The sequence below is a fragment of the Cololabis saira genome, chromosome 3 (assembly GCF_033807715.1).
Source record: "Cololabis saira isolate AMF1-May2022 chromosome 3, fColSai1.1, whole genome shotgun sequence".
Lineage (NCBI taxonomy): Eukaryota > Metazoa > Chordata > Actinopteri > Beloniformes > Belonidae > Cololabis > Cololabis saira.
Window position 1 is genome coordinate 11,421,947 of NC_084589.1, and position 27,085 is coordinate 11,449,031.

The following is a 27,085-nucleotide window of genomic DNA, read 5'->3' on the forward strand; positions in this document are numbered from 1 at the left end:
GCTTGGGACAAAAGCCACCAAGTCTGTGATCTTCAGGCTCTCCTCCAGCAAACGATGCTGGACGCCAGATATACAGCTGTTTTCTCTGGAGCCAACATCATGCGAAATGGACTGAAGAAAGGCAAAACATTTTCCTGTGACCAAACAAATCTAAATTGTTTTTGGAAACCATAGATTAGTGGTCATCAAACCTGGGGCCGGATTCACAAAACATTCTTAAGAAAATTTTTTTTTTTAAGTGTAATTGTTTTCTTAAGTTCAGTCTTAAGAAGAAAAAAGAGAAGAAGTCATATTCTCCAAAAAAGTTCTTAAGTATTTTCTCAACTTTCTTCTTAAGTTTCTTCTTAAGAAAAAACTTAAGAATAAATGGTATTCTTGAAATAAAAGTTCTCAAATTTGTTCTTGACTTTTTTCTTAACTTTAAGGCAACCTTCACCTGTCTTAAAATGTCTTCTGTGAAAAGGTAATAATAATAATAATAATAAGCCTCTAATATCACCTTTTTCAACACATTTTAGACAAGTTTAGACTAGTAGGTCACAGTTTGGGGATATACTTTGTAATTAATTACACAAAGAGCCTGTTAACTGTTTAGCATGTTAGTTAATTATTATTAATTTTCCCCAATAGTATTTTTTTCGCACATTAATCTCATCCACCATAACCTTGAAAAGTTCCTGCATCTCCTTTTCTCCTTCTCCATGTTAAGTGAGTGACTGATGGTTAAGACCCAAACTACCTGTATATGTTGTTTGTTGGCGCGTGCAACGCAATTACATATTTTAAGAAGTTCTTAAGTAGGAAAAATACGAAATTCGTAAGAAATGACAGTTCTTAAGAAAATATTGAGGAATTGCACTTAAGAACTTTCTTATGAACTTCTTAATTTTAGATCTTAAGACATTTCTTAAGATTGTTTTTAAGAACATATTGGTGAATCCAGCCTCTGATCCTCAAGATCTACTATCCTTGATGTTTTAGATGTTACCCAGTTTAGTGTCTGTGTCATTAACAGAGATGTACAGACCTTGATGACAAGCTGATGACGACCATTAATTAGGGTCAGTTGTGTTGTTTCAGGGGACCGTCTGACTCTAAAACATGCAGGACAGTAGATGTTGAGGACCGGGGTGGAACACCACTGCCATAGATGGTTCACCCTCTGAACTAAAGAGGGGAAGGACAAACCAGTTCATCAGACTGCGTCTCTGATGGCATGAGAGTACGCTGGCACATTTGGGTATAGGCAGCTTGCACATCTGGAATGGAAACATCAATGCTGAAAGGTATATACAGGCTTTAATAGCAACATATCTCTCATCCGGATGTCTTTTTCAAGCAAGAGTGCTAAACTTATCCATTATAAAAGGATCTGAGGAAGGCCCTGTGTTAGAATGATCTTGGTGCTGAACTGGTCTGCCTGCAGTCCAGCACGTTTGGACCTTGAGCACTCCATGAAATGAAAACTATGACAAGGAAGACCCGTGACTGCTGCTCTAATCCTATATCAGACAATGATGGGACATTCCTGTCCCAAAACTGCAGCAACAGGGGTCCTCACCCTGAAGAAGAACAAACAAAGAAGAATGCACACATGCATGAGATGAAATGACAACTTAAATTGGTTTTGTCGGTTTCCTTAGCATCTTTTCACTTTCTGTTTTCAGAGCTATCATTATTATTATTATTGCTATTATTATTACTATTGCTATTATTATTACTATTATCATCGTCATTATTATTATTTTGTATAGACTTATGATACTTCATTTGTTCTTTTTGTATAGTCTATTCTGTTAAAAGGTGGGCAAGATAAGCTTTATGCTTCAAGCCCAGACCTTTTCGGTCAAAATAATCACAATGTTGACCAGGGAAAAACCTGTGTTATCTTGTTTGTTGATTTTTATGTTTGTGATTGACCGAAATAAATATTAACTAATTAACTCACGTCCCAAATGTGCATGGATGCACCGTTGTTGCTACACTGCAGTGGACACCATCCTCCATAAACCCTTTGAAACATATTGTTGCCATATAATTCCAATTTACCTTATTTATGTCTTACAATAGACATTAGACAAAACACATTTCCTTAAATTGAACATGTTCTCTTTGTTGTGAATAAAACAGGTATATTACTGCTTGTTGGTAAATCTAGACTGAAATCTGTAAAAGTACAATAATTAAGTGATGCAGTAGGAAAAAAAAGTGTTTTAATTAAACACTTTATCAGCGTAAAACATCTCAGATACAAAAGTTGTAGAAAAGAAAAGCCTCAGTAAAAAAAGCACAGTGCAAATGGATGGAGAGCGTACAGAACATCTGATAGACTACACCAGACCTAGACACATCATTACTGTAACAGGAATACAAAATAAAATCATCCATTAATACAAATTCCCTTTAAATCTTTGTTTTGGAGCTGTCCTGTGACCCCCCAAAACCAAAACACAAGTAAATTCAAGGGTACGACCGGTCCCTTGTGCAGCATAACAGACAATACAGCAGGATGCGTTTTCAGAGGAAGTCGTTCTGGACCGACTTGAGGTGTCGTCCGTCAACGACCACCGCAGATATTCCTAAATAGTCAGCTGTGTTTTGTGACTACGTAGTAATTAGTGGTTATTAACAAATAGTGCAAAGCCCACGAGATTTGTTTACTGATAAAAGTCGATGAATTTACAGCATCACCAGTGTAAAAACACCTGCAGACAAAAGGTACATTCTTTAAGAAAATGACAAAGCTGTACTTTCCCCACGCTGAGTGGACGTATACATTCTTAAATAAAACAGAAATAAGAAAAAAAAAATAATCACAAAACAAAACAGACTCTAAAGAAATGGTCAAATTTGACACTATCATCAGTAATATATTTAAGAGTTTCTCAAAAAGAGTGAAATAAGTGGCACATAATGTGTAGTACAATATGAGGTCTGAAAACAAACATCGATCCGGGAAAAGCAACTCATCAACCGTTTGACACGCAACAACTTTCCTTGGCAGGATTTTTGGCTATTTTTTATGACCTCTGTATTACAACTCTCAGTGTAGTTACTAGTTCAGTAAAAAGCTTAAACGCTACATTAAAAATAAGAATATTTACATAAATATTGCATCTGTTTACTAGGGAGTTGGGCATGTGATTCAACAACTTATCTATAAGACAGGAGAACTAATGCGTGCTACAGTATCAAATGAAGACTGGTTGTTGCACAGTCAGGGGGTGTGATATAAGTCATCTAAGATGAGCAGGTTTAGGTTTAATACCACAAATTCTGGTCCAACACACCACATTTGAAATTTATCGAGGTATGTCTCACTTTGCTGACAAGAAACATCCACCGGCTACAATCTGAGCAAACAAGAATTCAACATCAAGTCTGACTGAGTGGTTACAAGATGAGTGAACAAGTACATTTGGGATGTCAGATGTCCTTTGGGTCCTTGGTTTCCTCACACAGCTGGTGCAGCATCTGCTGGGCGGAGTCCTGGAAGCTGCTGCTGTGTGACAGGTTCAGAGCTGAGTGCTGCTGATGTCCGACAGCCACCGGCCTCACCTCCGACAGCTCGCTCCGCGGAGTCATCCTAAACCAGACAGGACACATTACTCTTTAATGGAGCACCTGCACATTTTAGATGAATACCAGTCTGGCTATGCTAGGAATATGCAACAGATTCACCTGTAAAGTGACAGTAATCCTAAACTTAAATCTTAAAAACTGCAGAAGAAACTTTCAGCTAAAAAAAAAACAAAACAGAAAGAGTCTAGATGTGAGAGAGCATCTTTATGGGCAGAAATATGTGCCACTAGAAACTGAATTTGAGTAGTTTAAATTTGAATTGAAGAACTGAATTGAATATTTGATTGAAGAAAATAGAGGTTATAGTAGGCTACGTGAAAAGTTCTTTGTATCTGCACTCGATTGCTCTTCCTCCGGAAGACCCGGATGTCTGGCACAGTAAAATTGAAATTGAATTGCAAGAACTGAATTTGAATTGTGAGAACTGAATGTAGATTCAGTTTTTCAATGCAATGATTCAAATTAAACAATACAAATTCAAATTATGTGATTCAGATTCAGTTTTTTAATGCAATTATTCAAGTTGAGCAATTCAAATTCAAATATAAATTATTCAAATTCAGTTTCTAGTGGCACATATTTCTGCCCATACATCTTCAATCCAAAGACACTTGAATTTCAACACATTTTTTGTTATATAGGCTGTTAATAATAATAATTTCAGGTTATAGTTATATAATGAACATGTACTTCCAGTGCAGCCCCACAGCTTTAATTTCAGACAATCCACATTAAAATTGGAGTGAGACTCCAATTTTTTTCAGGGGTTCAAATGTAACAGGACAAATTCAGCATAAATAACAGCATTAATTCTTGTGTTAATGCTCATCCTTCATCGTTTCCTTGGGGGTTAAATAGGAAAGAGGCTTGGTGTTGATTCCAAGTGTGGTGTTTGCACTACACAGCATCTGCTCCGAACCCCAAACAAGCACTCAAACAAGCACTTCAGTCAAGTGAAATAAGTTCACTTTAGTATGCAGAACAAAGCAAACAGATTAGAGGTATGAGAGGAACATTAGGAGTGGCCAATTCAACACTTTGGAGGACACAAGAAGAGTCTAATCTCAGGATCCTTTGCATGGGAAGGAAAAGTCTTTCTACAACATCCAGCCAAGTGAAGAGCTCTCTGTACGTCAACATATTTACATTCAAGTCTCACTTAAACAGAAACATGCTTCCGGTTGTCTTCGGCCTCCTTCAGTAAGTTAAGACTAACGTGACTTGGAAATAATGTCTTCTTTTGGCAATCCAAAGAAGTTTACACAAAGGGAGACTCTTTCCGTCACACTCCCTCCCCCCACCAGAGCTGTGTAACAACTGGCTCTCGCTGCAGCTTTTGCTGTTTTTAAGACAAATCAAGGACGGGTGCATCTTGATTGTTTTCTTTTTTGTAAAGTGAATAAAACACGTCTCACAGGAAGCTGATAAAGCTACGTTTCACTTGCTGAATAATCAAGACAAAGCAGATAGACCAAAAGAGGAAACAACACACTGATAAAAAGCAGCAGTGAAGCCGAAGCACCACAAAGGAGGAAATCCCTGGGTTCCAGACGCAGGGAAGTCATTGTCCGCGAGGAATTCATAACAAATTGATAACAATGAGCAGCTTTCTCATGGTTAGGTTCATGTGTCCGATTGCAGCTGCACTTTAAGGCTATTCCATTCATCATATAGCTGTAACTTGTGTGCTACACCAGTGGTTCCCAACCTTTTTTCCTTGGAGCCCCCCCTACTTGTGTCTAAGACCAGCCAGACCCCCGGCCCATACATACTAGCACCAAAATAGTCTTTAATTGAAAAAATTAACATTAATTATGTTTTTTTGATACATTTCTCTTTGGTTTACCCTGTATACATATGATTTTGTTTTTCTCCAATGTCACCAATGTATAAAATACGCACAAAAGAAAATAAAAGGACATAAAAATATTTCTGAAACATGTCTCTTTTAATATGAGACAAACATTTTTTAACATTTTTCCTTTAACAACCTGTCGGAGTAGATTAAATGTTGAGTAATGATATAATAATAAGGAATTAAATCATTTCCTGTGTTTGTCACCAGTGTATAAAACACAAAAAATATTCAAGACATTCATAAATTATTCCTAACAATGTCTTATGAATGACTCATTCGCAAATGTAATTTTTACAACTGCATAATTTTAAAGCAGACAAAGTTTCGCGCCCCCCCAGGGGGGGCCCGGACCCTAGGTTGGGAGACACTGTGCTACACAGCCGCTGCCCAGCCATATAAAGTACAGCAAGTAGCAAATGCTGTGTTTTTCCAAAACACTGGTATATATATAAAAATAAATATACAACTTTACCTCCCATCTGCAACTCTGTTGATGCTCTCCGAGCGGCTGCTGATCTTGCTGGAGCTCCCCCCTTTGCTGCGTCTCTCCCCTCCCTCCTTCTCCGGCTCTCTGTCCGTCCTCCTGGAGCTCCGGTTGGGGGTTCCCCGGTCCAGCGGCCCCCGGGCCGAGGCGTCAGACAGGGAGCCCTGCATGTGGGGCTCGTGGTTGCCCAGGGTGGAGACGCTGATGCCAGGACTGGTGGGAGTGGCGGCCGTGCTCGTGCCCATGGACTTGGAGATGACTTTGAGCTTGTGAGAGCTGGGCTTGTAGTGCTTCTTCTTGTGCTGGACGCGATTGTTGTGCTTCAGGAAGAACTCGCAGGACTCCTGGAGCACTCGCCGGCTCTCACTGATGGGGCTAAAGAGACAAAAGGACAGGACGCTGAAGACATGGCGGGTGAGTTGGATTACCTCAGGGACAGGAGCGGGGAGAGACGCGGTCTTACTCGGTCTTGCGGGTCCTGTTGAAGAAGTAGGCCCACTCGGAGCAGGTCTTCTTGCTGCTGACCCAGAACACTGCAGAGATTCCTGCCACCAGTGTCATCAAGTACTTCACAAGGAACAGTGAGAGGTCGGGCCGGTCGCGTTCTGAAGTCTGGAGGAGACAGACAAAAGCGGTAATGAGAACCTTGGGATTCACAGCCACCGTGTTAAGTGACAAATCCAACTTTCCCATTTAGGAAAATATTTATAGTTACAGTTTTTAGCTTCAGGAACAAAAAGCCAGAAATAGACTAAGTTAATTTTCCTATTGTACTGCTGAGCTTAACAGCTCATGAATCATGTGATGCTCTTTCTGGGGTTAAAGCCAACTTCACCCTGACTGCATGAAGCAAGTGGAATATCAGGTTTTTTTTTTATGTATTATTTTGGCTCCTATAGTAACAAATTAAAACAAAAAACACACATGTTAGACGTGTGACGTAGTGACACGTGCGCAGCTATTTGTTGGTTATGTCCAGCAGCTGTTATCTGTTTTGCTACTTAGTGCTGAGCACTGTCCTGATTTCTGAGTATAAATTCTGAGCTGTAAATCAAGTCTTAACAGAGCACAATCATTCATATTTTAATGAGAATTACGGGCTATTAAGGCCTGAAATGGGCTCTTCTGCATTTCAGAAATGTCTGCAAATTGCAAATATTTCAAATTTGGCAGCAAATACAGTGCAGTTTGGAAATAGTTTTTTTTCTGTGAGTGTGTGGATTGCCAAAGTATCGGCTCCGGATTCTGTATCGTCCGATATTCAAGGCCAAATGACTCAGACTTGGGAGAAAGAAAATGTGATCGGGACATCCCAAGCAGGGGCGTTGACCAACCGCATGCAAAGGGAGCTTGACAATGAACCGGACCCTTGGCTGGAGAGGCCCGTGGATCTTTTTCAGACCCGTGTTCTTTCTAGATGTGGGTCTGATCTACCAGGCTTCATTTATGATTTCACAACGGAAGCAACATCTGAAGCTGTGGCTCCCGCTGCAAATATTAGCTAGCAGCTCTACAGCGTTGTGGTACAGCTGGGGGAGCCAAGACGCTACGGTGGGTTACCACAGGATCCATTCAGGTGGAAATCTGCTGGATTTAAGACCATATGAAATACAGTGAGCAGCGCGTCGTGTGACAGGAACTCGGCTAGTCCTCGTTTCAGCTCTGTCAGCATGCATTCCCGATGTCAAGGTAGTGACACTTGAAATGAAAATGCTTGGCAATGGAGCATGTGGGTGTTGCAAGTCTACTGCAGTGGAGGGAACCCCAAGGCTGTGAATGGTTAAAATAGCATCACAGATTAGCTTCAGCTGAGTCAGCCAAGCTAAGATAGCTAACTGTGATTGATATAAGACGGGCGTGGTCCAGCCGGCTTCCCAGGCCTGTTCTTTCTGCAACATGGCGAGTACAAGGGGGGAAAAGGCTGCAAAACCACTCTTCCAAAAACCTCTGGGTGGCAGCAAGACTCAGTAATGATAGACTATGGTTGCGGGTAGAGCTTGTCCCAATCGATCGGCCGCCCGATTGATCAGGCCCGATCACGGCATTTTCAAAACATCGGTATCGGCCAAAAAAGTATCGGGACATACCTAGTTATTAATGTTTTTAACATATATTAAATCGTTTTACATATTGTTGCATTTAACGTCACTTCCGACCGGCGACCGGAAGTGACGAAGTAAGCAAAACTAAAATGGTTTTCATGTTTGAATTGTGAAATGTTATACATGTTCATGTTGCATTAAGCTGCTGCTATTCATTTCATGCCATTCAGAATGTTGCACTAAGGTTAAGCCAAAAAGTATTTTAATTTTCTTGTGTTTGTGAGTTTGACTGGATGTCATTCAACTACCTTTTTTGAAGTTAAATGTATTTATTTTTGTTATTGCACTATTCTGCACTTTTTGTTTTAGTTTACAATTTCATGTTTTTACATTTTGCAGAGCTGATAAGCTTTGTTGAAATATATGTCCATGTTGTTCTCCAATGGACAATAAAAGAAACTTGGGATAATTTAGTTTTAGTCCTCTTTTTTTTTTCTTTTTTTTTTTTTTTTTAATTCATTGCCAAAATGTATCTGATCTGGAAAAAGTATCGGAAATGTATCGGGAGCCAAAAAAAGTGATCGGATCGGGAAAAATCGGGATCGGCAGATACTCAAGTGATCGGGATCAGAAGCAAAGAAATCCTGATCGGGGACAACCCTAGTTGCGGGTCACAGCTACCTGGTAGGGGCAGGGGATGCTGTACTCCTGGCAGCGGTCGTCGATCCAGGTATTCTCCCAGGTGCTGCGGCGACTCTGCTCGTAGGTGTAGCAGGCTAACAGGGTGACCAGCGGGACCAGGTACAGGCAGCTGAACACGCCGATGCGGATCATGAACTTCTTCAGTTTCTCCTGGTTGCGCTCGTCGTGCTGGATCACCTGCCGGACGTGGTTGAGGGAGACGATGCCTGCCAGGATGAGGAAGAGGCCCACGATGACGCCCACGCACAGCGGAGCCAGCAGAAAGAAGCGCAGCGCGTCCAGGTCGTAGAGCCCCACAAAACACACTCCGCTGATGTTGTCCCCCTCCACCTTGTTCAGAGCCAGCAGCATGACGGTGAGCGCCCCGGGGATGCCCCAGGCGGCAGAGTGAAACCACACCTACAGACACAGAGCAGCAAGATAGTAAAAGAAATGCTGAGAGATTATACATCACTCCTGTAAAGTTAAATAGATTTGATCCTAATATCCCTGACCTCTGCTATAAATGCAATGATTATCAAGGTACTTTATATCACTGTCTATGGGAATGTAAAGAAATCCAAACATTTTGGAGGATGGTGACGCAATATCTCACAAATTGCTCTTTGTCCAATAAGGGAAAAAAAATGGTTGACCTATGCTGACTACAAGCTAGACGATCAATAGCCTTGTGCTGGAAAAGTGTTAAGGGTCCAACCTTAGGCCTCTTGCTGACATCTAACGTCATGCCTGGCTCTAGAAAAACTCACCTACTGTGTCAAGAAAAAGCTCTTTGAATTTGAGCATATATGGGGAAAGTTCTTAGCTTTTCTTAAAAATGGTGATATTGATGAGGCCTTGTAAGCATGAATGTACGGTGAGGTGACCTGAAGAGCCATTGTGGAGATAATTTATACTTTACAAAAATACTTACATTTTATTTATGCCTCTTGTTTTTATTTGAATTATTTATTTTTTCTATTTGGTTTGTTATTGTTATTATGATTTCTGTTACGAGCTTGTTTTCATTTCGTTAATGTGTTTCTTTCCTTTTAATATCTTTGCCCTTGTCTTGTTTTTGGTTGTGTTTTCGTGTTGGGCTGCCAAATGGGGTTTTTGTATTGATGAGTATTAAGTGGAAAATCTAATAAAGACATGTTTAAAAAAAAAAAGAAAAAAAAGAAATGCTGCATTCACTCAATGTACAGGACTGTCTCAGAAAATTAGAATATTGTGATAAAGTTCTTTATTTTCTGTAATGCAATTAAAAACACAAAAATGTCATACATTCTGGATTCATTACAAATCAACTGAAATATTGCAAGCCTTTTATTATTTTAATATTTCTGATTATGGCTTACAGTTTAAGATTAAGATTCCCAGAATATTCAATTTTTTTTAGATATTTTGATCAGCAATATTAAAAAAATAAAAGGCTTGCATTATTTCAGTTGATTTGTAATGAATCCAGAATGTATGACATTTTTGCATTACAGAAAATAAAGGACTTTATCACAATATTCTAATTTTCTGAGACAGTCCTGTATATCCTCCATATCTTTGCTGTAAATGCGGACAATGACAAACTCTGAAAAACCTCACCGCTTTCTTCTCGATAGCCTCGCAGCTCCACTTGGGTCCGGCTGCGAGGAACCAGGTGATGGTGAGTATGACCCACCAGACGATGCCTGCCATGGAGAAGAAGTAGAGGAGCATAAAAAGAAGCGTGCAGCCTTTACTCTGAGAGCCCAGCACCACGGTGTCTACTCCTGCAGGACTGGACGCTTTGACACAGGCGGCGCTGTTCCCCAGCAGGAAGCCGATGAAGTAGATGAGCGAGACGAAGCTGTAGCAGACGGCGTAGAAGATGATGGGGCGCTCCGGGTATCGGAAGCGCTTGACGTCGATGAGGAAGGTGAGGAACGTGAAGAGTGTGGCGCCCAGGCAGATGATGGAACACACGCCGATGAAGCTCTTGGCAAATTCGATGTCGTGTGGCTTAAAGTACATGTTGGCGCAGGGCGGCGCACAATCCTGGGCCCCCAGGAAAACCGAGCTGTGGCCGGGCTTGGTCTTCAGCTGCAGCGGGCACCAGAAACCCAGATCTCTCTTTGGAGATGAAGACGTCAACGGAGTGGTGGCAGGATGCACTGATCCCCCGCATGGTTCCAGTCTAAAGGACGAGGACAATAACGTAGAAAGATATGATGGATTGGTCGGAAACGACAGAGAAAGCTCTTGAGGACGGAAGTCTACTTACTTTTCACACTTTAGCTCAGGGGGCCAGGTGACGCCAAAGACGTCAATATTTTTCCTACAGTCAGACAGAACAGCCTCACACATTTCCCTGCACGGCCGAACCACCACGCTCTCCCCGATGCATTCTGGGATAAAGGCTTGGCACAGGAAGTGGTGGACGTCCGGAGAACAATGCAGAGAGATCAGGGGCATGAATGGCTGGAAATAGAGAGATGAGCGATGTTAAATTCAAAGTCCATCAGCCACACACGAGAGTTGTGTTCACAAACCTTCTTTGATCCACCTCATTTAAAATACAAGATCTGGCTGCGTGTGCTGTTTACGCTACCTGGGGTTAGATATCACCATTCAGATGCAGTTTACATAAACCAATAACTCTGAGGCATTACATCACATCTAAATGATCACTTCCAGCTGTGGATAACATTTCATTAACATGTGTTTTGGTTCATTTTTATTTGACAGATATAATTAAGTAGACAGTATTTTACTGATTTTTAGGTTCTGTCTGAACTGAGAACTCCAATATTACACCAGCTGCTTTCTCTTTCAGGAAGCAGCCCCCACAGCTGGTTTTGCTGGCTACAAATGTTGATTTTGCTCCGGGAAAACAGACAGATAATCTGTAAGATCGAGAAAACAACTGCAACCTGCAGCAGGAACGCAAGTAGATCAACTCTTTGTGACTGTATACAGAAAGGAGGTGGTAAAACAGAGCTTAAGATCGGGGTGGGAGATCTGATCGTTAGGCAATCCTAATTTGAAATTTGATCTGCTTTCTAAAAGGAATTACAACGCTTGAGTAATTATATAAATAATGCTGCAGTCATATGAATTAAAAGCCAGCTCCACCTCTAGCTAAAGGTTTGTTACACAAATTTGCAACACAAGATCCTGTTCATTCTCAGAGAAGTCACGTGCCTTTGCATTTCTTTAACAATAACCACATTATTTTTCTTCTGCGGTCTTTAAGAAATTATCTGAAAATAAAAAAAGGTTAAAGTGACAATGATGAGCTTTAAGAAAACGTTGCTTTATTTAACAGCTTTTAAATAAGACGTGCTATTCTCTTCAGCTGCAAACCCCGTTCTTCTGTTTCAACACCCTGGTCAATAACTGGGGGACTGGACTGGGAGGCCGTGAAGGAGGCAGGAAATGAGTGAGGACGTTTAAAAACATACAGCCGCTGAGCAAAAAGCCAAGAGCAGGGCTTGAATATACAGAGCTGTTCATAAGGAGGCTGTGAGGACTTGTTTTTTCTTGCTTTAACATATATAAAGTGGTCTCCCCTCAGCCTGCCAACACAGAGAAGGAGGAAAGCAACCAAATTCTGCAGTGTCTGTACAACCGCTCGGATGAGCCGTCCAGTGTGATGTGGATCTACGAGCCGTTCAGATTCTGCTCCCGTCGTTACGTAACGATGGGAGCGATTTACATAGGTTGGCCTCGGATGCGTGAAACCGCGGCCACAACTAACTCCACCGGCCGGAGCTTCCGGCATTTTTTCGTAGCGGTGTATTGCGTCATTCAGGCAGCCAATCAGCACAGAGCCTCATTATCATAGCCCCGCCCACTCAGAATCCTGCATAGATAATGAGGTTAGAGAATGGGAAGATAAAGACATGGCTCAGAGGCTGAATTTGTAATTTATTTAGCAAAAACAATCAAAAGCTTGTTTTTAAGACATTCAAGGCCTGTTTAAAATAGGTATTGGATGCCATAATAGGCCCCCTTTAAGAAATAAAGATCATTCATGTTTGTTTTTTGTGTACATGTATCGTTTGACTTTGGATAACTGCACTCTTAGATAAGAAAAGTTCTTTTATGATTAGATTTTGTTTTTGGAGAACTTTTTTTTTTGCATTTTTAAGACATCCTTTTGACAAGGAATAGGGAATTACAATAAAACCTAAACTAAATTCCTCATGTAGTGTGCCAACTCCTCAAAACTTACAATTACACTTCAACACATTGTGATCAAATGTTGGATTTGACTTGTCTTCGAGCTTGTTACTTTAACAGCCGACTACTCACAAAAACCGTTCATACGAGTACACAAAACACACATACATGCATTTACAAGAGCATAGTCCAGAAGTCAATATCTCTCTTCTTTTTCATAAATCCGGGGCTGGCAGCGATCCTGCGTCTGTGAGGTCTCAGACTGCTGCCTCTGACAGTAAGCCTCCTTGTCTCTCTCCTGTGGAGGTCCTTGACTCTCGGCTCCTCAAGGCTCAACAATCCGACCTTTATTTGCTCTACAGCAGCAACTGTAAAAACAGCCCTAATATCTGAAATTTTCAGCTAGGATCAGCGGCAAAATGTCAAGCTGATTTTGCTCTTAAAAGCCAAATCCTTTCGGGAGAATTTCTTAGCAAAGTATTTGAAGGATTAAATGATTTTGAAAAAAAAAAAAAGAGAAAGTCTAGGCTCTCACTTTTCAAAGGGTTTTCTGAAATTTGTAAGGCCCCCCGAGGTACTCCGTCCTCTATAGTGCATCAGTTATGTAACATTATCTTTATATTTCACAGCTCAAACTTGTCTGACTCACAAACTGGCGAACCGTTGTAATCTGGGGCCGAGGGCAGGGGAAGGTGAAGCCTCCTCCAGAGACCCAAACAGAAACATTCCCTTTTAATTTCAAGTCTTTTTAATATAATCACCACATATTTCAGAGAAGTATTAGCTTTGCAATGTTGAATGTAGGCCAGAGAAAGTCTGCACATTCACCTGGGAGACAGAACCCGTGGAGGTAAACGCGTGCACGGAGGGAAATGAGTGAGTGATTAACAGACAGAGAATCCTCGTTGTGGTATGTGCAGCAGGCTTTGTGTGAGACTGGGCGTGTCCCTCCCCTTCCTCCAGAAATCAAAGACCCCTCACAACAAAGTCAAAAGAGTAGTCCATGGCGAAGGTTGCAGTGAAATAAGAAACCTCCACCTTTGCCAAACGCCGCACAAAAGACTCCCTCAACAAATCTCTGCTCCTGCTCAAAACTCCAAGACAAAATGGGTGTAATCCAACCCATGTCCCCAAGTAATGGCACAAGAGTGAACTTAACAGACCGAAGACGACACCGGGGTTTAAGGTACATCAGAAGAAGTGGTACTGTACAGCCACGACAAAGCAAAAGGTTTTTTCTTTTTGGGAATGAAACAAAAACAACACGCGCCTAATCCAAAACGCTGAATGAGAACTTGGAACTGCCTCATGTTCATTCAGAAACATCCAATTAAAAATGAGCATGTTTGAGCTCTAAATGGTGTCTCCAATCCTTGGAGAGAGTCTAGTTAGAAAACAACTTTTGTGATGACTGACTGACTGACTGGAGATACCATAGCCCTTTAGGATATAAACAGGCATGACATTTGTCGTTAAATGCTGTCAGGAATTATTACATTATTATAATAGCAGTTTACTGTCACTCATCTGCAAAGTAAGCCACAGTTTCTATCTCTTAGACCCACATGGAAGGTTTTTCTAGTGCGTCATGAACAGGTTTCAGAGAAAAGTACTGAGAAGCATCTTTGTCGTTGTTGATGATACGGTAAAGGCTTCAGCCTGGCTGTGCATCATCGCTGCTCTGGTACTACGTACACCTGTAGTAGCTGCTCGCTGCCACTAGGGGACACTATGAAAAATATATGTAAAAATCTGTACTGCAGCAGCTATTACAACAAGGTCTGCAACGATTCGTCGACAAAAATCTATAATCAAAATTGTCGACAATTGTCGCCAGGCGTGTTTTTCCAATGGAGTGAGGCGTCTCACTTCAATACAATCTCTGCCGAGAGTCGTGCATGCACGATAGCGTCTCAGCGCAGCTGCGGGTAATAAAACTAAAAGTTTGGGAACCTTTTTTTAGCCTTGATACGGCAAATAAAAAGATTACTTGCAAGGTTTGCAAAACCGACGTTGCTTTTCACGGGAGCACGGCGGTAATGCATTTGAATAGAAAGCACGTCGGAGTGTTGAACGAAATGGACTCGCCTTGGTAAGATATTAATCCTATTTTCATTTGTTAAATTAATTTGTTTCATTGGTTAACTTTGTTTATTTCATGTTATTTATTAGTATTATTTGAGCCACTCACAGCTACTCTCATTGCTATAACCTCAATCACATAATTGATGCAGCGTGAAAGGCGAAATAGCTGTAGATGATGACAATGATGGATTTGCATCTAACTTTCGGTCAATTAACCTATGAACTGTCAATTATCCATCAAGTTCCACAATGATCATGTTAACATTAAATCAGATAGATTTGTCTGGACGTTTCTCTTGCGGGACGGGAGCAGACACTAAATCAATGCATCTCTATTATCGTGCGCTGTGCAAGCATGATTTCTCTGAGTTTTGCGGATGTGGGCGGGAGCAGGATGAAGAAAACATTCCCGCTATAGCAGGGCTCTAGTGTCATGTTTCTTGTGTTTATTATCATTTGCCACATAATTGAAGCAACCTCACACTAAATTAAAAGAAAATTACTAATTATCCGATTAATCGTTTCAAAAGTCGGTGACTAGTCGACTATTAAAATAGTTGTTAGTTGCAGCCTTAATTACAACCCTAATGTGCTTGATCTAAATGGGTCGAAAATGTTCACAACCTGGGAGTCACCCCACTATGATAAATGGTAACCCATTAAAGCTGCCGAGTCTGAAACAAAGCAGAGGGTTCAGGGGGCTGTGGCGGGATGTGCAGTAGCATAAACAATGCAAAGTCAATGTACGAGTAACTGACACATACAGGAAGAGCACTTATACTCATGAATGTGATAAAAAAAGAGATTGAAAATGTCAATAAAAATCAGTGAACTGCTGGCTCCTCGTGACGAGAACAGAAAACTCTTACAGATTAGTGACTCTACAGGAGGAAGTCACCGGTGGGAAAAAACTGCCAGACTCTGAAAGACATCTACAGAAGAAACTCACAAGTGATTCATGGATTAAAACCAGTTAAAAAACAAGAGTAAGACAGAGATCACCATCACTGAATAAGCAGTGGTGGAACGGGAGGATGGTAGAGGTTCAAATGGAAGAATCTCATTTAGGACAAAAGAGTCTGAATGGTGCCTCGCAGTTTGTATGGTCACATTTTCTTTCTCCCACTGTGTTGCAAACTGCTAAATAAAAGGGATTTGAATCTAAAAACAGTATACGAGCCATCATGCAGCAAAGCAAATCTCATTTTCATTGGTTTCGTTGTTAGATCTGCTGTCCAACCGTATTATTTCACGGAGGCACACAGGAGTAAATCACCGCACTGAATACTTTTCAAAACCGCATTTTTCTTGGACACACTTAAATAAATATTCAGCCACTTTATTTTCCTTTTTGCATCATAAATCGGCCGATTAGAAAATAAGAGGACAGTCTTCATACTAACATGTGAAAGACCAAATAGTCAGACAGATGTGCATGTGATCATGCCGATATGTGCTTCTGTTGCAGGAAAAATGTCTGTAATTCTGGCCAAAAGACAGATATTTGTGACAGTACTTGAGATCCGATTATCGGTGCAGTCCAAAAAGGGTGAAGTTTGAGTGGTGTCTTTTCCTATTTTACAACTTTGCCCCACTTTCTGTTTATTTTGGTCTGCAACTTCTCACACGCATATGTCTGGGCGTCTCGAATAAACATATTTATTGCAGAATAAATGTGTCTGTGCTTGTTGGGACCAGGGCGTACCACGCCTCTCACAAGACTGAATCAGAGCTCTCCAGCCCCAGATGAATATTAGATTAAGGTTTGTAGGTCTGTTAAATCTAAGTTTGGGATTTGGCTATGAAATTAAAAAGAAACTGTATAACAAAAACAGAATAGCCATTTCTATCTATGAAATTGAAAATACTGAAAAAGTACAAATTTGTCATGAGTAAAGATGAAACTTCACTATTGGCAGCGATCCCAGCAGCAGGCATATGAGAGCAGGACCTAGAATATAATAACCAGACTCTGAGCTCTCCAGTGCTCTTAACTTGCACTGCAGGGATACGCTGTTGTTGTTTTATTTTTTATTCCAACATTAATGGCTTGAGGGGCTTCAATCCTTTCCACCCCTGCATAGTAAGTGGATGCTTTTGGAGCTTGTTTGCGTAGTCTCTGATAGTATAATGTTTACAACTAGCTGCAGTTTATTTATTCATTTATTCATTCATGTGGGCTGGTCAGGACTGGTAAAGACCTGAATCAAATATAAGGTGATCACTAATGTTATAAACTCACTTCCAAAAACAGCCACAAAATATTTTTAACAAATAGGAATGACTCTTATTATGCCTCTTTGTACTTTTTATTGCCACGTACCCATCAAATTACAGTACTGACATCAAGAGTCAGATGCTCTGTCCCACTGGTTGTAGCAAGGAATAACAACGCAGTCCACTAAATCAACCAATGAGCAAAGTCTTCTTAAAGTTTTACTGTATCATACAACTTTGTAAAGTTTCCAGTATCACAGATTTTAATTACAACTAAACATCTATTGTCAGAACTTTTGCGGCAATGCCAAAATATTGGCTATGACTTGTGCACATGTCTGGTAAACAATGTGTCACAATCATGATTCAGTCAATATCTGCTTTGGCACCGATATGCTCAACATTGGTACATAATACACACACTTCCACGGCATGCATTTAAATAGTGCTTGAGAAACTTTATCTGATAACCCTGTCCACGTCCGAGCAGGAATAAGCACAATCGACCTTCAGACAACAATAATAATTAAAGCTGAAAGCAGCGATGAACGGGCCTTCGAGCGTGCAATTTTCACCAATAAAATTCAAGGACTCAAAACTAAGTCCAATGACACCACCCATGATTCTTTATGTCTAACCCTTGAAAAGTTATGGCAGAAAGTAGGAACTTTCAAATATCGACGAATCAGAAGAAGGGGCGCGCGCCACGGTAACGCTTTTGACTGACAAAAGTAATGCCCATCATCGCAGGATGGAGACGCACATTTTGACGTATAACACACCTGGGTGCACGTTATGGTTCGGCCGCATTAACGGCATAAATTGCGCCAAATTTACACGATTAATTCAAAATGGCCGACTTCCTGTTCAGTTTCGGCCATGGCGCCAAGAGACTTTTCTTTAAGTTGCGACATGATACAGGTGTGTACCGATTTTCGTGCATGTACGTCAAACCGTATTGTGGGGCTTGAGGCACAAAGTTTTCTAGGGGGCACTGTTGAGCCATTAGGCCACGCCCATTAATGCAAACCATTAAATATAAAATTTTTCGCCAGGCCTGGCTTGCCTGCAAAATTTGGTAATTTTGTCAGAAGAAAAACAGGAAAACTAAACATTTCCACAGATACAATAGGGCCTGCGCACTGTAAGTGCTCGAGCCCTAATTATAATAATACATACGATGTAAGCTAATCAGTGAGCAAATATATATATATATATATATATATATATATATATATATATATATATATATATATATACACATACACGTACACCGTGACATGCTAATGGTATTTATCCTATTATGAAGACTCACCTCCATTTTACTGGCTGCAATGTCCTGATCGTAGTGCTCCATCATGTTGGGAAAGAAGGTCATGTTGTAGGGCATCCCCATGCACCGGTGCATCTTGATGGGCTCACAGGTAAAGGAGCTGTGAGCCCTGCAGCTTCCCACCCACATCACCGCCAGGGTCACCCACAGAGGTCCTGGCACCAGCATTGCAACAGCTGACTGGGAATGATGGTATGCTTTATATGCAAGTGGAACAAGTGGCTCCTGGATGCGTCGGGGCCCGAACAGTGATTTCTCTTGGGTCACACCGTCATTCACGGATCACTTCTCCTAGAGACATTGTAGTCACCACTGCAGCAGGTAAGACCCTCTCATCGCTGGTCAACGGATGTCTCTGGGTTACAGGTGGGAGTCCCACATCCCTGAAATGAGTTAATTATATAGAAATGTTTCTTTAAGGAAGCCCAACTCTTAAGATTTTTGTTGTTGGTTATTACCACATTCACTTGAAGGATGGAAAAGCGAGGACAAACTGAAGACCTACAGTTTATCATACATTGTTCAGATAGTATTACACCTTCCCATGACTTCAGTGCAAAACCACCAGGTCCCCGGAGGTCCTCAACATCAACTTCTGTAATTACTCTTTAAATAAATCAAGTCAGATGGAATAAAAAGACCAAAATCCAGTCAATCCCTGTTTTAATCCCTACACAGACTTCATATGCATGCATTTACGCAGGGGACTGGGGTTGATTTAGCAGAATAAGCCTCGACTTGTTGGTGCACATTAAACTTCACATTAAAGTGTCACACTTCCACATACACGCATGAATTATGATCAAAGAGTCCTCAAATGCTTTCCCAATGCTATCTGGTTTTTCAACTAAGTCTCAAAAGGTTTATATAAAAGAAGATGTTGATGAATTAGATTGGAATGATGCATGTTTAAAACCTCAAAACAAACAATAAACACAAGGTCTCGACTACTCCAGTAAGTGGTTAATGAGAGTGTACATAAGCCCAGTCAAACTCCACCATATGAATGCTAACATTCCAGGTGACTGTACAAAATGTTTGAATGAGAAGGGAACATTATTTCACTGCTTATGGGAACGTGTGAAGATCCAAAACTTCTGGAAGGATGTTATACATTGTTTGTCAAAGATGTTTAATGCTAAAGTCCCCCTAAATGCCAAACTGTGTGTGCTTGGAATAAACCCAAAGAACTTCCTACAAACGTCAAAGCAATATACAGTTTCAGGCCAGGAGAGCTGTTGTACTGTGTTGGAAGAGTATTAGTATAGTATTAGTATAGTATTTAGTAATATATAAGTAGTATAGTATATGGATGCTCCTACATTGAGAATGTGGATAAGGAGCTTTCTGGCTGTATTGGACTGGAAAGACTAATGTAATGTAAGGACTTTGCTGAACTCTGGGAACCATATATGAACATTATGACAGATGAAAGTGCAAGATTTACCTAAAAATAACTAGTAAATATTTTGGAAAATATCATCCTTTTATTTATTTATTTTGTATTTATTTATTTTTGTTTAAATTATTTATTGAATTTATTTTATTTTTCCTCCCTGACTGGTTAATTCAATATAATTATTTATATTTCAACTGAAAATGGTGCAAGCTAAGTGTATGTGTGTCTATGTAATGTATGCGTAAATGTTGTAAGTTTGAAAAACTAAAAAACGACAATAAACATTCAGTCTCAAAAGGTTTAAGTTTGCTGGTGTTGATTTATCGAACATAAACGTTTCATCCAGCCCCTGGTTTCACTTTTAAACGATATTAAAGTGGCTTAAAGATGCACACTGATGCTGTTTGGTGCTGCAGATCCACATGACCGTCAGATTACTGCACAGCTGCGTTTTTATATAATTTCGTAGTTAAATTAGTTTTCTAAGTTAGATTAGTTTTCTAAGTTAATTAGCCGCATTAAAACAACTCATAAAGTCAGTCAGTAGAAAATACTTTGACTAGCCTATTTGCAAAGTTTAAAATGTTTTACTGTTTTTAAGTAAGCAGATTTTACAATGTTTGACTCACACCAGCACTGACTTGGTCAGCTTGACTAGAAACAGCCGGATTGTCAAACCTGAATTATGGTTCTGCGTTAAATCGACGCAGAACCTACGGCGTAGGGTACGCAGCTACGCGCGCCGTACGCCGTAGGCTCTGCGTTGGTGTGACGCGGAACCATAAATCAGCCTTTAGTCTGCTGGTTTCTCCAGCCGAGGCTTGAGGGAACATGTCCTCCCGGAGCAGGAGGCGTCCCACTCAACTCAGCCGAAAACAGGGAAAAAAACAACTCTGGCTCGATTAAACCTGAACACAGAAACTTACCCCAACTGTCTGGAAGTTGTAGTGAAAGTTCACTGAATGGAAACTGGTGAAATAGCTTGTGTGGGAGGTTTTCTGCCGTAGTTTTCTGTGATCAGCTCCTGCTCTGATCAGGCTCGTGGCCGCGCTGCGCGACGCCGACGCTGCCTTCACGGGCAGTAGGAAATACAGGTTTCAGGTTTGTCTGTATGAAAGACCAAACTCTTCATTAGGAGGTTACTTTTTACTTTCCGTATAACTTTGTCTATGGCAAGTCCTCTTTAAAAATGGTTTAAAAAAAATCACAAATATAAAATTATATATCTATCATTGTGCACTTTTCTCCCTTGTGAAAAGACCTCGGGCTGTAGCTGGACACAGGGGCGCCTCCAAAACTGTTTCCTAGTGGGGGCCAGATGGGGCCACTTCAATTCTTGGGGTGGACACCAAAACTAAAATATATCATTACAGGATTTTATTATACTGTTGTAGTATACAGGCTCAGAAAGAATACTTTTTTTTTTTTACTTTCTAACTTGTCTGCATATATATTCATGGTTAATACCATGTTGGTAAAAACCTGAGGCATATATATATATATATATATATATATATATATATATATATATATATATATATATATATATATATATATATATATATATATATATATATATGCATTTTTAATATATAATATATATTATATATATATATATATATATATTATTTTTATTTATTATTAATATATCATCATTTATTTTATTAATACATATATATAGCTATATATATATATTATTATAATTTTTTATTTTTTTTATTATTATTAGGCTCAGAAATACTTAAAAAACGCCTACTGATATGCATTTTGCCTAAATGATTTGGGATGAAATGCATAACTGACGATAGAATCTATGTGACCGGCAAGTGTTGTTTTTTTTTTTTTATTGAGGCCAGTGGGGTGGCCAGCAAATTTGTAGGGGGGGCCATGGCCACCCCTGCCCCCCCCCCCCTGGTGGTGCCACTGGCTGGACATCCAACTGATCAGGCGAGCGGGTTCTGTGATGGACTTGAAGCTGTGGTGGAGACAAGGACGCTGGATATCAGGGACGGTGCCAACCACCTCTGCACACCGTCATCAGCAACCAGGAGAGCCTGTTCGGTGAGACACTGCTCATTCCCAAGAGCAGGACTATCAGACTAATAACTCTTCTCCCCCAGGGCATCAAGCTGTACAGCTCCTGACTTGGGGAGAGGAGGGAACAGGTAGCTGCTATCCACCTCATCACAGTTAACATTTTTCCTTTTATTCAACAGGAATACTTATTTATCCATCAAAATGGTCATCATATGTGCAATAATCTGTCAACCACCATGCAATAACTTAATTAAATTTTCTATATGCTCTAAGAGTGTATATTTTGTTAACCAATCTTGTAGGGCTCTTTTAAATTAAATCTTGTTGTATAAGCTGCTGGAGACTGAATTTCCAAGAGGGAGTCATCCCAAAGGGATCAATAAAGTTGAATCTAAGTCTAAGTCTACATCTAGGAGAAAAAGTGCAAAAGAAAACACAATACACATCGTAAATTAGAACATGTTAGGTCATGTTTATATATCAAAACATACAATTTAAGAAAACTTGAAGTAGGCATTTAAGTTTCAGTTGAAGTTTTTGAAAAAAGATGCAGTCCGTTTAAACTAAAATCCGTTATTTATGTAATCCAATAAAATTCCTTCATAACTCAATCGTTCTAGTTTTATTTATGACATCTGAAGAGTTTGCTTTTTTCAAGCTCCATTTATTGATTGAATAATAGAACAAATAATGTTTTACTCCTAATGCAAGACGAAACACCACCACCACCAACAATAATACTAACAATGGTAATAATCATATCAATGATACCATACACAACATAGAATCTGGTTTTGTCCTGTGTTCAATCTTCCAAACACTTTGTTTTATGTATATTTTAAGAGAAGGAGGGATTGTAACATAAGATAAAGGACATAACTTCACAACACATCCCTTGTTTTAATGAACCAGTGGATTAAATACTCTTCACATCGAACTATAAAAAAACTTGGAAATGGATGGGAAGGCAGCTTTAGTTTGATTGAACACATTTATAGCAGAGCAGAAAGGTGGATCTGCGTATCAAAGACTACTGTCATAATATGGATTTCAGTGTTAATTAAAGCCATTGAGCCAAAAGTAAAAAATACAAAAATCATCATCACCTGGACGCTACACCTGAACCAACAGGAGAGTTATTAGTGTACTAGTGTAGTTTCACAAAGTACACATCCAGAAATGAATAAAATAATTATCCATTCAATGGGGAAATTTGTATTATTGTTCCTGGTACTTTAAATAAAAAAAAGGAAAAACCTTTGAAAGCCAGTGATATACACAGCATATGAATAAAAACACACTACCATATGTCTAATGCAGTGTTCAACTTTAGTTTTCTTAACATCCCGGTCATTTTACACCAGGTAAGTGTTATATTACAGCTCAAATGTCAAGGATGCTTCCAACTTCAGCGCTGGTGTCCTTGACGACCAGACGCTGCTTCCTGTGATCTATGCATGCAAGTCATTCTCCAATTATCCTCACGGGGGCGCTCTTCCCCGACTATGTCCAGGTTCATGTGACCGACCGCAGTCGTGGAGAGGCGGGACTATAATTTAACAATTTAGGTGTCTCCAGCGCCGCAGCGCCAATAAAGTACCGGAGACAAGCATCTGGACGCATCTGTGCGCATCTGGACGCAGCTGGACGCGTCTGCCCGCCGCCGCATCAGCATCAGCATCCCTTCCTCTCACCGCGGCTGCAAACGAGACTAACCTCGGACGGCAAATGACATTTGTAACGCGGGCGCCGCCAGAGGTGACGGGACCGACTCGCAACAAATTCATTTTAGGTACGTAAAGGTTGTGGCACATTTGTTTGGGGATGAAACCCCCGCAGATTCCAGTGAAGGCGCAGCTGGATCCTGCGGGTTGTGCGTGTTTCTCGATGCAACAGGGTCTCCGGCCGCCGTCTCTCCCTGTAGGCGGTTCATGGACCGAGGCGCTGGCCTGTTGCTAGGAGACCCTTTGACAGCTGGGAGCTTTTGGAGAGTGACAATTAATACACTAATGGTGTCTGCTTTTCTGGCAACCCAAAGCTCCCTCCTTCTCCTCCCCGGCCCGGCCGCACGCACGCCGCTCACGCGTAAACCCCAACTGTCAACAACATAGCCTACTACTGGGGATCTTTTTTTTGGTCAGGAGATTAGAGGGTTTTTTTTTTTTGCAGGGAACAATAGCCGTCTTGTTGCATGAACAAAACTCCCAGTACACCCACCTTCTGGAAATGTTTAAGCTCTTCTGAGGATCACATCTGATCAACTATAGTCCTGTTGAAGAATTAAAAAGAGAAGAAAAACAAAATCTATGGCAGCCTGTGATGTGCTGCTGATGTAATTACATTCATTGCTGTGCAGAAATGTTAGGCACCCATGGTTGGTTTATTTGATCAAAGTTTCAATGGGATCTACATTCATTTTGTAGTCTCTTTCGGGTACGATCAGAACATTCAGGAGCCTGGTGCTCTTGAAACTAAATAAAATGGAATCCTAATGATTATCATATGAATCTTGATAATCAGCCTACTGATTAATCGGTCTAGATCTGATGTCATCGTAACCTCTGCTTGTATCTTAAGAAAGAGACGGAAAAATAAATGGAGATGCTATTTTAAATGTTGATAAAGCAGCAAGATAGAGCTGTCGGCTTTTGCATGGTACCGTATGCAGTCACAACTTCTTAATCTACACTACATGTGTCATGTTTGAGGAAACAGAGCGAGCAGGGACTAATAGAGAGAATAATTTGTTTCCAAAATCAGTGTGTTTCCCCCCTTAATTTCCATGTGAATGTGTGCAGCATGTGTGGTGTGTGTGGTGCAGACTCCCTGTTTTTTTTCCTCAGTTGCTGTAGCTGCTGCTGAGTAGCTGCTCAGTAGCTTCTGCCCGTGTCCATGTGTCTGAAGGTCATTCACGCACAGGTCGATCACTCGCTCTCACTGGGGACTCTGCTGCAGAGCAGCCATTCGTGCTCACGCTCCTTCCTACACTTACACTCAACTTCATGAATGCACAGGTTACCTGCTTGAGAGCAAGCATATGAGAGGCCCAGGGGGGGGGTGAGTATCTATCAGAGTAGCTTTCTGTGCCGACCTGTTGTGCTGCTGGTTATTATCTGCTGCAAATTCGATTCAGGTGCACAGCACGTTATGTTAAGGACGGAAACACAAGTATTTGTACTTGTATTCGAACCTCTTTATTCCCTTTTCTCAAGCTCTAGCTAGTGTTTGACAGCTTCCCCTGCTCTAAAAGGACCTGAAGGCACAGCTGTAAGAACTGTCAAAGCCAACGGGAGCATAGCTGAGAGCAAGGAGAAGTCAGCATTAGCCATGACGTGTGGTGGTACCTTTTCACACATCACGCGGGCGGCTGTCATTGTGAGGCTGTGCTGAGTGGGTGAACTGACTGAAGCTGACGTGCTGTACTGTCCTATCAGGCTGATGTATGTAACCAGAGAGGAGACTGCAGTCCTCAGGAGCCACATTACACCTCCCTTCCACCTCCATTATCTCTCCTTTTGTGAAGGGGAATGCCTTCTGAGCTCAGCTCCAGGTAGGTGGCACACCCAGGCCACATGTGTGTATCCATGCTGTTGCACACTCCTCAACTTGTTATTGGTGTTTCAGGATTTAAGCTGTCGTTTCTATGAAGGGACAAACCTGTTGGGAGGGTTACATACAGCAAAATCCACTCTTCTGACTGTGTTAGTCTTTGTATACAATTTATGGAATAACAAAAATATGTTTCCCATTTTAAATGTACAGATTAAAGCAGCACTATGTAACTTTTCCACCTTAATCTAATATTTCATCATCATCATTGTGATGGTACATCAACTTCCAACAAGTTTAATGAACCTCTGTCATGGTCTGAGGGGTCTGTATCACCTTCACTGGCACTATGTAACTTTGAGGAGCATGGTAGGAACCCTGCCACACTAAAAAACTACAAATCTTTACGGCTTTGACTGTTTTACGGCATACGCCACTTCCTCATCCTTCCCGATTCGTAGTGGAGACGAAAGCTGGGCGGGGCGTGGAGCGCAGAGCTCAGCAGAAGCTGGTATCATGGCCGAAGCGGCGAAAAAAACAAAGAAAATAAAAGTTTTATCGGAGGAGGCGTAAAAAAGAAAGTGGGAGAGTAACAAGATAAATGCTCGGACAAAAAAAAATAAATAAAAAATGCCCGGACAAGAATAAACCCGGCGTTCACTCGCTGGCGTGAGATGAAAGACGAGGAGGGATGTCCGACAAGAGAGACAGAATTGTTATGATACAAATGTAAATGTAGAGTTTTATGTTCAATAAGAATCAAAATTAGAATGTTTTCACATACAGGGGATTTGTCTTGGGTTCTAGTATTTTTCCTGAGAACTGTAAAATTGTGCATTTCAGTTGTTGTTTAAGATCAGTTCTTGTACAACAACAGTGTATTTGTAGGATTAACTCAAAATATACACGGTGACCACTTTCCAACCGTCTAACATGCTTATTTATGCATCTTTAATAGACTTTGACACATTAATACAGACAGAGCTATTATGAAATCCATCTCTTTTCTTTCTAAAACCATCATGTATAAAATAATTGAATGTCATACTCTGGAACTCTTCCTATGTGATGATATTAGAATAAACACTGGAGCTGAAAGGAGCTACAGAGACATCTATTTAAAAAAAAGTATTAAAACAGACAGTTCACTTTTCAGGGTCTAAAAAATGGTAATTTTTAGTCAAAAGTTAATAACAACTTTACAAGATCATGTTAAACTCCAGTGCTTTTGAAGTATATGGGTATTTACAATTACGTTTGCTGAACAAAAGATATAAAAGCTGAATTAATTGTATTTGATGATATTATTTTGATTTAAAATATACACTACAGTACTTTTAGCTTACTTGTTATTTATTCAAGATAAACTAATCAACATCAATGATTCACCTTACATTATAACCTTTCAGTCCTGAAATGTTAAAAAAAAATCACAGAAAAGAATATAAAAATATTTTGAGATCATATTAACATAAAATATTACTAAAGTGGCTCAAAAGAGACAAACCAAACACTAGAAGGAGGACTTTTGTCTGATTTCTGGTCTGTGGAGTTCTTGTAAAATGGGAATGGTTTGGGGTGGGTTTTAATATTTAATCCATAAGGGAATCGGAGTCATCAAAACGTTGAAACTGAAAATGGAGCGATCCTGCTTTGA

At 40.5% G+C, this 27,085-nt stretch overlaps 1 protein-coding gene across 1 annotated transcript; it reads right to left on the bottom strand.

Moving 5' to 3' along the window:
• Nucleotides 1–2,183: 2,183 nt before the first annotated feature.
• LOC133425301 (frizzled-6-like) lies at nt 2,184–20,902 on the bottom strand. The gene is made up of 8 exons (XM_061716060.1): nt 20,769–20,902; nt 18,426–18,826; nt 10,908–11,104; nt 10,250–10,820; nt 8,648–9,067; nt 6,388–6,536; nt 5,913–6,299; nt 2,184–3,586 (listed from the first exon to the last, which is right to left on the bottom strand). The coding sequence occupies exons 2-8, from the start codon at nt 18,609–18,611 to the stop codon at nt 3,427–3,429; spliced, it is 2,070 nt and encodes a 689-aa protein (XP_061572044.1). The 5' UTR covers nt 18,612–18,826; nt 20,769–20,902; the 3' UTR covers nt 2,184–3,426.
• Between the last annotated feature and the right edge of the window lie 6,183 nt (nt 20,903–27,085).